General features: G+C 39.7%; 1 protein-coding gene across 1 annotated transcript in view; it reads left to right on the forward strand.

Annotated features, from left to right (window-relative positions):
* Positions 1-4,803: 4,803 nt before the first annotated feature.
* The window catches only part of slc25a21 (solute carrier family 25 member 21), an 83,273-nt gene continuing 74,636 nt past the window's right edge, over positions 4,804-13,440 (forward strand). Inside the window, exons 1-2 of the mRNA XM_053434954.1 lie at positions 4,804-4,911; positions 5,033-5,124. Of these exons, the coding sequence (XP_053290929.1) occupies positions 5,052-5,124 (73 nt within the window). The 5' untranslated portion in view covers positions 4,804-4,911; positions 5,033-5,051. The remainder of the gene's footprint in view (positions 4,912-5,032; positions 5,125-13,440) is intronic.

Genomic DNA, 13,440 nt, shown 5'->3' on the forward strand with positions numbered 1-13,440 from the left:
GGTCTTTCTGTGTAAACCACACGTAGATTTACCTTTAACAGATACAACATGGCACTTCTGCTTTAACATTCTAAAAACATGTTTGAATAAATGCAAAATTGCACTTCAAATAATCAATATATTTAGTATAATGAGCTGTGTCTACTGTGTCTATTAAATATGAGAATTATTCTTTATAAAAATAAAGAAAACTAACAACTCAACAGTTTAATTGTGGAAATTTATATTTATAACCATTAGCTCAATAATAACCAGATATTTAGGGCCTGAGCACTGATAAGGGGAGGCCCTATTGAAATTGTAATGATTATTATTGTTATTATTATTATTCAGGCAAATGAATTGGCTCTTTGAGGGCTTTAACATGCTCAAATTCTTACCAAAATTGGCAGAAAGTTAGAAAGTGGTGAAAATTTACGTATTCTGGAGGAATTTTCAATGTATGTCGCAAAATGTCTCAATGGTGCCGCCCGAGAGCCCGAAATGTGTTCACATTGACCGATCTACATAAAAATCGATACACAGGTGTCTCATGACCAGACTCACTAAAAAGTCCCCGGTGCAATTGGATCAAAGCAAGAGGAAGCCTGCCAAATTTTCATTTAGTAGCCATTTTGGACATATTTATTATTATTATTCAGGCAAATTAATTGGATTTTTGAGGGCTCTTTTCTCCTGGACCTACCTACACACATGTTCCGACACATTTCACGTATCCATATACAGACCCTCTGATGCTTAAAATAGCGTGGTCAAATCTCTGAGGGATCAGAGTTTGTTCTAAAGTTCCCTTTTTCAAAACACCTGGTCGATCAGAATCTCTTTGTTCCAAATCCCTTTGTTTCACTAACGTTACCCACCGCCATCTTGTCTTTGGGCTCATGGCGTTGCTAACGTAAACCTCCATTTTGAATTACGTGAACGTAACATCATCTTGAATTCGGCCAGACTACGTCACTACGTGACCGCGTCATAACGTCATTGCCACTCCCCCTCACACACACACACACACACACACACACACACACATAGAGACAGACAGGCAGGTACACACACACACACATGCACACATAGATATACCCTCATTATTACAAGTGTGTTCTAAATTGTGAATATGTGCTGCTGCTGTTGTTAGCTTGAAATATTGGAGTCTGTTAAATGAAGAATCATTGCATAACATTAACTTTATTTCCCTTTATAATAAATCCTTTTGTAATTAAAGTATCTGCACTGTTATACAGTTACTATGCATTAGGTAGGACAAAAATGCACCATGTGTAGGATATTTATGTATGTCCCCTGGACTGACATGCTATTTGCATATTTGTGTTAAAACTTACAAGATATTCCTTGATCAGGTCATCTGCATCTTCTCCCAGGAATATTATGAGGGCTTTCAGTAGACACTCTCTCCGAAGATGAATATCATCAGTCTAGAAAAAAAAAAAGCCTCGTTTGATTTGTGTTTAGTATGTTTATATCAACTCAACTTCCACGTTGCTAGTAATACTTTAAATTTCGATTTGTAAAGCAACATTATTATAATAGTACAATGTGGTATTTCTACTTCTGCTGAGCGACCTGTATTTACAGTATTTAACATATAGCAGGTGTAATTCTGCAGGAAACAAAGATGGTGTTTTGGTTCTGTCTCTGCTCCTCAGACACGTAGCCACACTTTTTACAGTAGGCTGCTTAAAACTGTTCAGGTCACAGAATAACGTCTGTTCTTGAATCGGTCACAGCTGGAGGAAAAACTTTCTCTGGCTTCCCCCCCCTTAAAAAAAACACATTCAGGAAACACCAGGTTTATCCAACAGCAACACAATTAATATTTCAGTCAGAGAAGAAAATGAGCACTGTGCCCACTACACCCTGTGTCGCCGGAGAAACGTCTTCTCTCATTCAGCATCTCCATAAATTAAACACTTACAGTGAGTGCTGGTGCTGCTCGCTCTACCCAGTCCATGTGTTTTACTGGGGCTGAGGTTGCAGGGGTGGAAGCTGCTCTGTTTCTCTTACTCAGCGAGGTCAGGGTGCTAATGGCATTTTCCTGCCAAATACGTGCTGTAAATCCCACTTTTCTTTACAGCACGTCTGAAGCTCTCCTCGTCTCCGGAGTGGCTCTCACACAGAATATGAAATGTTCAGTGTGACGTTGGCTTCTCATCAGGAGAGAGAGTAACTCAAGTTCCTGTTCCACGGTGCGGCCGGGCCCCGGGACCACATGCTTTATAACAGCTTTAATCAAATTGAATTGAGAGTAACGTATAACAGTGTTGTGGTATGGATGGGAATTCTGCTGCCCTCCCATTAAAACCTTAGAGTAACTGACTGTGTGTTAACATAACAGAGGTTTAATTTGAAAATGATATTTACCTTGAATAGTGTGTGTGTGGACAGAGGGACTCGTGTTTAGAGTCTATAAAGAACTTCTTCACTTTCATTCATGACATTTTTGATTGTTATGCTTTATTTTCAACATTTACAACATGAAACTTGTAATTTCTTAACTTTCTCTTTTCCAATAGTAATGAAATGAAACATGTTTTATTTAGCGGCATCAAAAAACACAGAGAAGCTGCAGTGGAGGAAGTTTTCAGATCGTTATCAGAACATTTACTCGATGACACGTGAAGGTGACGAGACACAATCCCATAAATAAACAAACATCACATGACTTTATGATAATGAGACATGTATTTACACATAAGCAACATTTTTCTGTGGAGCATATTTAAACTACTTTATATAGTGTTAAACAGGTTTTATTCTGTAAAAGTAATACTTTAGAGGCAGAGTTTGTGTAAATTCCTCAACTGTAACATAGAAACTCTCAATGTAGTGGTGTGTAACTCAGTGAATTAATGTAGTGGAAACAAAAAGTACCTCAAAACTGTTTTGAAGTGCAGTACTTCACTAAATACGTTGTAGACAAGCTTCACATCAGAGCAGCTACAGTCAGTTATTGACTAATTTTATAATTAATTAAAATTCCAATAAAAATGTATTTTGTTATTAATTGTAAATAAAGTAACCATCTGATTCTGCTTTTAATTAGAATGAATAGAGTTCTATATTTCTATTCACTGCAGTTCACTGTCATCAACTGAAAGCTGCTTTTATATGACATGTTGGTGATGTTAATACGTGAAAGCTGTAGAACTGTAAAGGTCAAACACTTTCTCAACACAACACGACACGTTGCCTGAAATTAGGAATCTGAAATGAGCGTCTCTCTCTGAGACCTTGTGAGTTACCACACTTCGAAATGCCTCAGTGCCTGAGCTGTTTCAGAGACAGTCGAGCCACAGCTTCCTGTTACGTAAGCCGGGGTCAGAGTCAGGAGAGGGGGAGTGGTCCATTTATATAAGAGGCCTCGTACTTTAGGTCTCATATTTTATGTCCCCGAGGCTGTTTAAACCATTTTGTTCAGAGTTTCATACGTGTGGTATCATATATCAGGTGTCTGTCAATATTTGATGTGGCTCCTTGTGACTTTGAATTATTTAGACAGAGAAGTTTTTCTTAAAGGATCCTTGACTCTCAAAAACTCTCTTTTGAGAGTCAAACCCGAGGCTGTGAAAACCTGTTTTCTCCTTTTTAAGAAACTGTGATGCTGGTTTATGGATTTCAGCTCTGAGGAACAAACAACAGCCTTGAATCTAAAGCTAAAACTATTTATTGATTCGCTGACATTAGATGAATCATTAACAGTTCGAATAATATTAAATCATTTATTTCATATTTGCTGGTTCTGGTGTGTGTGTCTCCCTCTAACGTCAAGTGAACCTGATGTCCTGTGTGACTGTTGGTCGGACTATAAAACAATCTCCCTCTCAACAGCTCCTCTGATGTGACGGCTTGTGAGCATCATGGCCGTTTTTTATCTTTTATTTCCTGGTGTTTATATCCTAGACATTCTACAGCACTTACCCAAGAGGCCGGAGCCAATACAAGCTGACCTTGGCCGAGAGGGTGGGGTGTATGTGTGTGTGTGTATAATCACTGGATTATTGAAACAGTGAATTAATCAAACTTATGATTCTAGAGTTCAAATCACCTGTAAGATTTGAAATCTCAAAAAATCTGTTAGACAACAAGCAGCTGATCTATATAAGTATTTTTTTTAAAGTTTTTAAACTATACTGAGGTCCAGGTGAGCAGCAATGAAATAAATACGAGGAAATAAAAACAAGGAAACAATAGAATCTCAATCTAAACAATGATAGAGATATTCAATTTTTATCACAAGTCTCAATATATATTCAGTATATTCAAACTATCAATAAAATTAACTTAAAGTAAAAGAAAACATGAGGCGGATTAGAGCCTTTGAGAATTATATTAGATGTATTATATTATAGAAATATTATTACTGAACAGCATTTAAATACCACTGCTGATCAAGGTGGAGTTAACTTGAACTACTTTATATTTTGCTTAACTGTTTTATCTTTAGCCATAACTAAATATAAATGTGGAGAAGTAAAAAGTTATTAAAAAGATATTTGTAAAATATGTGTAAAGTAACGTAAATTTGATATATTCAACTACAGTACTTGAATAAATGTATTTAGACTGAAGTAATCTATAGTTTATTGAAGTTAAACAAACTATTTGACCCAGTTTAAACTTTATTTACTTACAGATAATAACTTGACACATGTATGACAGTGTGTGTGCACATCGTGAGTGTTGTTCCTCATGTTTTTAATATCTCTCATGTCTGTGAGGTAACATGAGGCTGAACAGTGCAGCTGATTGATTCCAGACTTTAGCTTTAGCATTTAGCTACAGCCTCTCACATCGCTGCTGAGCTCCGTCCAGCGTGCAGCTGCCGACCGGAGCCACTGACGTCTGCGGGACCAGGGACAGCAGGGAGCGGCCAACCAGCGCAGCACAGCACCGGTGAGGCCGGGTGTTCTCCGGGGGCTCGGGCACACAGGGTGGTAGTTTCTGGAGCTGTGTGGTGACATGAGGCTGCTGCTAACGAGCCCTTCGCGGCGGGGTCACATGTTTTGTTGGGCAGGAAGCGGAGCAGCAGGGAGATGGAGGAGGAGAAGAAGCAGAGGAGTCTCCTCCGGGAGGCGTCGCATCAGATCATCGCCGGAGGATCCGCGGGTGAGTCGCGACAGTCGCTTTGTCGACTCGGGACAAAAGTGTTCGTGGTTGTTACGCAATGGTTTCACATCGGTTCTGCAGCCGCACGTTCGCCCCCACGACATACACACACACACACACACGGTGACGACGTAACGTGGGGAGGACGTGCCCGCGAGACGCTTCCCGGAAGACACGGAACACGATGTTTCTGGTCGTTATCGCGCACGCGCAGATCAGCACGCGTGTGTGTACAAAGTGTTGACATAGTTCTCTCCCACTCCCACGTGTTCCGCCCCTCTGGAACAGGAAACAACTGAGGAAAGAAAAGTGAAAGAAAGAAAGAAACTTTGGAAACGGAAAGAGAGGAAACATTTCTTCTTTTCTGGCTTCTATCTATCTATCTATTTATCTATCTATCCCTATTTTTATCTATCTATCCATCTATCATTCTCTCTATCCATAATTTATATATCCATCTATCTATCCATCATTTATCTATCTATCTCATCTCTCTCTCTCTCTCTCTCTCTCTCTCTCATACTCAAACATTTTAAAAGCACAACATTAACTTTTCTACTTGATAAAGTAAGTGAGTACTTGGTTTAAATAAACTTCAAGGTATTAGAAGAAAAAGTTCCTGCAGAGTGCTGCCTATTCCTGTATGCATCTGTGTACTCCATCATTATGGCTCAGTCTCTGCAGGGGCCAATGTCCCCTGCCCGCTCTGATTGGATCAGTGGACCAGCTCCACTCTAGTTACTGACAACTTTCTAAAACTGTGTATCACAATGCATTGACAATATGTAGTGGTGTAGTAACTACAGATATTTGGTAGAAGAGTCAAGGTGAAAGTTACCTGAAAACAAATGAAAGTAAAGTACAGATATAAGATGTGTACTTAAGTCCAGTAACTAAGTAAATGTACTTTGTTACATCCCACAATTGCTTTCTGTCTGTCTGCCTGTCTGTCTGTTATATTCTAATTACCTCTGAACACCAGACTGGGCAGGGCCTCCTTTGGCTGGCAGTACAGCCTCAGGTCTTCTTGGCAGGAGTTCCACGAGATTTTGGAAACATTCCTCTGAACTTCTGCTCCATGTTGACATGGACACAATCTAAACAGTTTTGGTTCATGTTGCAAATGAGTTGCTCTGCCACATTCTAAAGGTAATCTTGTGGTTTCTGGTGACTCAGGAGACCAATGAAGTACAATGAACTCACTATCATGTTCATGAAACCAGTTTAGGACGACTCTCGCTTTTTGACATTATGCTTTATCGTGCTGGTAGAAGTTAAAATAGTAACAATGTGTGGCATTCAAACATTGCCATACACTGCTGCTAGCCTCAGGGTACCCTCAAGTTAGACCGGTATCGTTGATTTACAAGGCCAACAACTCTTGATCATGCTAAGGTGCACAACTTAAGTTATGTCTCGAACACCTTCTAACAACTGTTGTTAACTTAGATTGTGCAGAAGACCTTCAAACGTGATATTCAAGGGATAATAACCATCTTGATCTATACTCTAAACCAGCTGTTATTAACCCAGTAATAAATTATAATATCATTCTGACAATACTCTCTTTCCCCCTCAAAAAATGTCCAAAATAGAAGTTTTATTTCAGAAATCCTGTACTAAGAAGCTCTTCAGCACCAATGGAAATGTTCACATCGTTATTGTTGTAATACAGCTGTCGGCCGCTGGTGGCAGCACTGAGTGCACAGCAGCTGAGCAGTGCTGAGGTCAGTGCGTGAAGAAGAAGAAGTGGCGCGCGTTAGCTTCAAACGGTGATGGAGGCCAAAGTGAAACTCCTCCATGTTTAACTTAATTTGGTTTTAATTCACTTTAAACTAACTTCACAGGTCATGTTAGCTGACAACTGGTGAGTTTGTACAAAACACTGTAATGGCCAAAGTTGTTTTCAGGTTCATGAGAAAACACAACTTCACCTGTTGGTTTTACTGGTTTTACTGGTTTATAGATAATTCACTTTGTTGACCTGCAAACAAACTTTCAGGTCTTCAGGTAAAGACACCAACCATTTGAAAAACATGTTTATTTAGTGTTAGTAGATAAACAACAAGCTAGCTACATGTTACCAGAACCTCTCCGATAGGGCAGAAGTTTTATACAACCTGGCCCCAGTTTACATTTGGTTTGGGTGTTTAGGATTCTGACAAACAATTGTGTTGTTTAAACCTGTGAGAAGTTTTATGTTCATGAGGTTTTCATACTGTAAAGAAGGCTAAGACACAGAAAGTGACCTTACTCTGAAAGGGACAGAAACATGAGTGGTGGTAGTCAGTCATAGATTGATTGATTATTTATTTAAGCCTCGGAAAACCCATTGAGGAATAAGACCCTCATTTACAATGGTGCCGAGGGTACAATGAACAGTTAATACATTGAGAAAATAAATAATTAAGAGTGAAATAAATATGCATATATACATACAGCAACACAAGGGAAAAGGTCACAAACCCTCAACCCTGACGATTCAATAAAATACTATAACATACTATGGTTAAGCCTAATCCTACTAACACTTACAATCACTGCAGGAGAAGCCAGCTCCTCCTGCAGTTACCTGTCAGCAGATGCTCAGTGACACAGTTAAAGGAGGTAGGTAGTTAAAGTTTAACCACATTTACAGTACACATGTATTTAGATCTAATCTAAAAACACTTTATGTGGTGTTAGCAGATTCACCAGCTTCGTGCTGACAGAGTAACGGTTCCTTTCCGACAGTTTAAGCTGAGACAGAAGACAGAGACAGCAGCTGGTGGTTAAACTATCTTTATAATTTGCTCTTACACTGTAATAATGTCTTATTTATGTCATGTAGACATATGGAAGTCATGCTAATAGAGGCAGGAAAGATTAGGAGCACATTACGGACACTCTTTGTGAAATACAACTGATTTGTTGAAGTGTCCAGTGTTTCCCTCATGGCTTTTTTTTTTTCCCCAATGGGTTTTAATACGTCTCGTAAACTCTTGAGTGACTCAAACAAACACAGTAAACCTCAAGTACTGTTTGTGACCTTCTGATTAGTGTTGGTGTTTAAAATGAACCTGTAAAGTGAGAGCAGGTCAGCGGGGGTGTGAGGAGGGAAGGACTGGCTGCAGGGTAACAGAGCACGGAGGAAGGACACCGGGTCTGTGTTGTGTGTATGCACTGATCCAGAAGCAGTGGCTGCAGTTATTTTGAAAATGATCGTAGCGGAAGCTGGACATTAGTACACTCAGTTGTCAGTTTATTAGGAACACTTGGCTTAAGCTAGTGCAGATTTGAATACAACAGTCATGCAATAAATCCAACTTTTAGAAAGTGTATAAAGCTCAACAGAGTGAAGTGGAGACATGTGCATTGTTTCATTGTGATCAGACAAATGTATATAAGAACATTCCCAATTCAGTTTGTGGCAAATGCTGTGTTCACTTCCCTCCATCTGGTGCTGATAGTGGAGCCCAGAACATTCAGTCTCTCTCACCTTCCACATGTGTCTTGGTTTTTCTGTTCTCTGAAGCTTCCTTACTTGCAGAAACTTTTTTTTTTATGAGTTGCAGCCTGCTGTTCAGAGTTTAAAGCGTGGTCACTGATAAGAGGTTGGCAGAGGTCTTTCATTCCAATGATTGCAACAGTCCAAAACTGAAACTATCATCTAACAAAAATCCATGACACAGCTCTAGAAGAAGTTTGTGTGATACTAATCATCCACTCAGTGCTTTCTCATGTTGGTGACCTCAAGGGCATCAACTGCTCCAATACCTCATGCTGTGTCAAAAGTTTCTTTTAGCAGCTTGTACAGTATCCAATATGTTTTTCTGCCAATTGTTTGCCCTTTAGTTCAAAAGTCCAAATACCGGCACTTACCTCATTTACCCTCCAATGCTTTGCTCAGCAGCTGGTTTATTTAAGGAGAAGTTAACAGTGGTTCAGCTGAACACAGCAATTATAGATAATATTAGACATATAAAAGGGCTGGTGATCAGACTTTGGATTTCACTTATTGCCCAACAAAACCTTTTTAATTGTGCTGCTTTAACAGTAAACCCTATTGTGATGGACGTTTTTTTAGTTTTTATTGATATATCTGTTGATTGTACTTCTGATTAATTGTTTGAGATGAAGGTTTTAATGATAAAACAAAACCTCAAACAAACTTTCTACTGTCATATAAAATGCAGAAATCAGCAAATCCTAAAAAAGAAAAGCAGGAAGTAGCTAATTCTGGGAAAATGTTAAATTTAACTGTTGCATCATCTTCTTATGCCAGCCATGTGTACTCTGGGTTTACTGGTTGTTCCTGTTTGTTGACACGGCACAGGCCCTCTGGGTCTGACAACCTGCTGTCCCGAGTCCCCATCTAGAGGTTCCTATCTGTCGTCACCAGGGGGCGATCAGGGGACACAGGTTTTTATAGCAAAGCAGAATGAACCCAGTGTTTCTCTTTACCCCCAACGTCCCTCCTGAGCTTTCTTTCTTCTTCTCAATGCACTTTTCTTGAGGACGGAGAGAGACAGGTTTGGATTTATGTGTGCCCCGGTCATGCACATGAAGTAAAGCTGCGTTTGCTGCTCTGTAAAGGCCTCTGAGCTCCGTTTGACATTCAGAGGTGCACCTTTCTGAGAGGTCAGTGCTGTAACTGAGCTCCAATTCCCTGTAAAGTGTTTTTTATTTTATCTCCCTGCGATAAACCTGTGTAGTGTGCCGAGTGCCTTTATGTTGATTTAGTGATATTAGACGACACGTTTCCTAAGAGCTGAAATGCAACGTCAGCCTGTCGACTTGGTCATTCGTTATTTTAATTCTGACATTCCGAGGCAGCAGGTTAGATCTGGGGTGTTTGCGACATTTCGAATGGGATGAGAGAGAAAATTGCTAATGCTGTTTTTGTCATATATTCAATAGTTTTACCTGTTTGGGTCTTATGAATAAATTAAAATGTTATGAAGCTGAAATTTGTAACTTCTAGACTTGTTTCACCTGCGATGAGAGGTCACGGTTACACACTGCTTAATTTAAGGAGAGCTGAAATGATTAATTGTTTTCTCAATCAGTAAATAATCTATTCTATTATTGATTAATTGTGCAATTATGTCAGAGCAAAATGGTAAAACCCTGCTAAAAATATGAAGATTCATTTTCTTTGTCATATTTCACTGTAAACTAAATATTTTGGTCCAACAAAACAAGGATGTTTAAGACATAATGTTCTGGCTCCATGAAGTTGTGATGGGTAATTTTTAGTTAGTAAATTATTAATAAAGCAGATTAATGGTTAATCTGCAGTTATTTGCAATTAGCTAATTTAAATAATCATACTTGCAGCCCTCTAGTTTAGGAAACACTTTTATCTGATAGATAATATACAATATTTTGGTTCTGTGTCTGTATTTTGTCAAGACTATCTGGTACTTTGATTTCAAATGAGTTTTGTTTCCACAGAGTTGTGAACATCAATATTCTGCTTATTCAATTTTCCTGCACAGATTTGTGTAGCATGAGAAATCATCTTTATTTTAACCACTGTTCACATTTTGTCCACAAGAGGGGAGTAGCTGCACACTATATTCCCTCTCGTGGTAAAGGGCCGTTCCAACGTTTTAGTGCTTATATTTCAGCAGTAACTTTTGTAAACATGGAGACAATAGTGATGCATTGGTGCTGTGCAGAGAAGGCTGTGTGCTGTAACACAAGCTGTGTTCTCTCATCGGGGAGACGGGAAGTAGGAGTAAAATAGACATTAAAATAATAATGTCATCATGATCGAGTACACAGTGAAGCAAATTTAGAAACAGCAAAAGGAAATCTATCAAGTTGCAGGTCCGCCGCTGTAATGTTTTCTCTAAGTCTTTTGTTATTTTCTTGGTAGATGCATTTGAAAGAAAACAACCTCCATGAGTAAATCGATCCGTCTCCAGCAAATGGACTGTAACGACATGAGACAGACGGCCCACGTATGATTACTGCAGCTCTGCCTCCAGACTGTCAGAGCCCCGCTCACGTGTAATTGGTTTTAAACAGCGAGGCCGAAATCAGTCGGGGAAAGAACAAATAAAGCCACTTAGTCTAAATGAAGGAGAGGAAGAAGAGAATCAAATAAATAAAGTCACACAAAGTGTGTGTGTGTGTGTGTGTGTGTGTGTGTGTGTGTGTGTGTGTGTGTGTGTGTGTGTGTGTGTGTGTGTGTGTGTGTGTGTGTGTGTGTGTGTGTGTGTGTGTGTGTGTGTGTGTGTGTGTGTGTGTGTGTTAGTGTGTGTGGGTGGGTGTGTGTGTGTGTGTGTGTGTGTCCTTCTGCGATTCCCGAATGGCTGCACCAATCACAGCCGAATTAGGCCTAATATTTATTTCCAGAAACAATTGTACACGTTTGAGCGGGGCTTTGATTGAACTCCCGGCGGACATGTTGTAGACAGATGTTTAGATGACCTCATGTTTGAAGTAATGTTGATTCTGGATGGAGTTGCTTCTTGGCCTGTTCCTCTAAATCAGCTCTGCCTCTTCTTTTTTTTTTATGTCTCAGTGTAGGAGGGCGTGCAGAGGCTCACGTCCCTCATCTTTAATATGTTCTTTGGCTCGCATTAAATAGCGCCCATTTAGGTTTTCTGTTCCATCCTTGACAGACACACGTCCGTGCACACAGGGGTCTTGGATGGCTTGGTTAAAATGAGCCATGATAGTGCTGATGGACGGCTACTTAACAGGACACATCTGTCTTTTTTTTGTTCTCAGAGCGTCTCCTTACACGTGTGCGTCTCTGAACGAGGACAGGATTGACCACTTTTGACAAACGTGTAACGGTTTGATAGTTATATAAGAAGTAAGAAGTAACACATCCGTAATTATTGATTATAAGTGTCATGATAGGAGTGATGTCACACAATAATCGGAGTACATTTTATGAATAAATACTACGCTGCAGGGTGTATAATTAAAGTAACCCCTCATTAAGATGGAAAAGTACAACACAGCATGCATTCCTTAAATAAACAGAAAAGATTTATCCTCTCCTTCAACCGGCCTAATTAATGTGAATGATCACTGTGTCGTAAGAAATTAGTTGAATGCGAACAGGCATTAAGTCTAATAGAAGTTTAATTAATGAGTTACAAATGTCTGGCAATCCCAGAATAGATAAAATGGTGATGATAAAATAATGAATGCTTTTTGCACAATTTCTGTGGCCAATATATTTTAAAGCAGCCCCGAATTATTTCTCTCACATAGCCAAAAATTAAATTATATTTTATTGCAGTAGGACTGTTGGCTTGGAGTCACTGTAATATACAATTATGCTGTTTTTGAATGTTGTAAAAATATCCAAGCGAAACCCCATTGGCTAAATATCTCCTGCAGCAAATGATGCCACGAGTTGTTGTTCTAATCTTCAGCCGAGAGACATTAGAACAACCACAGAGGAATCTTTGTTACAGGAGCAGACATGAATAACCTCTGTTCTTTACCTGCTTTAAAAGACTCCGGGGGCTGGTGATGCTGTGTGGTCGACTTCCTGCTCTTCAGTCAGCGTTTGACGACGAAGACACTCACTCATCCAAAGTCAAACAAGCAGTGACTCTAATGACCGCCTCTTAAATCACCTTTTAAAATCCACATTGCTCTGAGATCTACATGAAAAATCTAGGTTTATTTTTGTTTATTAAAAAATACTGAATCATTTCAGAAAACTGCACTACCCTACTATTTAGATTTATATCCATTAAATTCAGATTTTAGTTTATTTAATTCCTGAAGACAAGTTTGAGTTCCAGTGGTGTGAACAGGTTCGACCTCTCACAGACTCGTGACACATTTCAGACGTTCATCTTTGAGTTGAATCACACGTCAGCCTCACTGACTCACTGACAGTCTGGACCGATGTGTCTATGGTCTGGACACAGCTGAAAACTGTCCCAGTTTGCTGAGGGTCCTGTGAAGTGGCGTGATGCATGAGCCACAGCCGCGCTCCCGACGTTATCTTAATGACATGATTTATGAAAACGGTTCACTGGCAGAGGTTTGGGAGACTGGAGCAGGCCAAGCGTTTTTTGGGGAGGGAGACTGAAGCGAGTCCAGCTGAGACGTAGAGCCCAATTACCAGTTTGTGCTCGCTGGAGCTCGCGTGGACGCGCACGGCCCAGTTTGAGCAGTCGGCCAAGAGAGGCTGCACTGCAGGGACTTCTGATTCAGCTGTTTTCAGACAGTTTATTGTAATAGTTAAATATTCGTTTTTCCACACAGCAAAACGGTAGCTTTAAAAATATAGCTTATGTCACATGGTTTTACATAAAAACTGCGCTAATTGGGGGAAATTCTTACTGGGAAATA

Source organism: Pleuronectes platessa, chromosome 11, assembly GCF_947347685.1.
Source record: "Pleuronectes platessa chromosome 11, fPlePla1.1, whole genome shotgun sequence".
Classification (NCBI taxonomy): Eukaryota; Metazoa; Chordata; class Actinopteri; order Pleuronectiformes; family Pleuronectidae; genus Pleuronectes; species Pleuronectes platessa.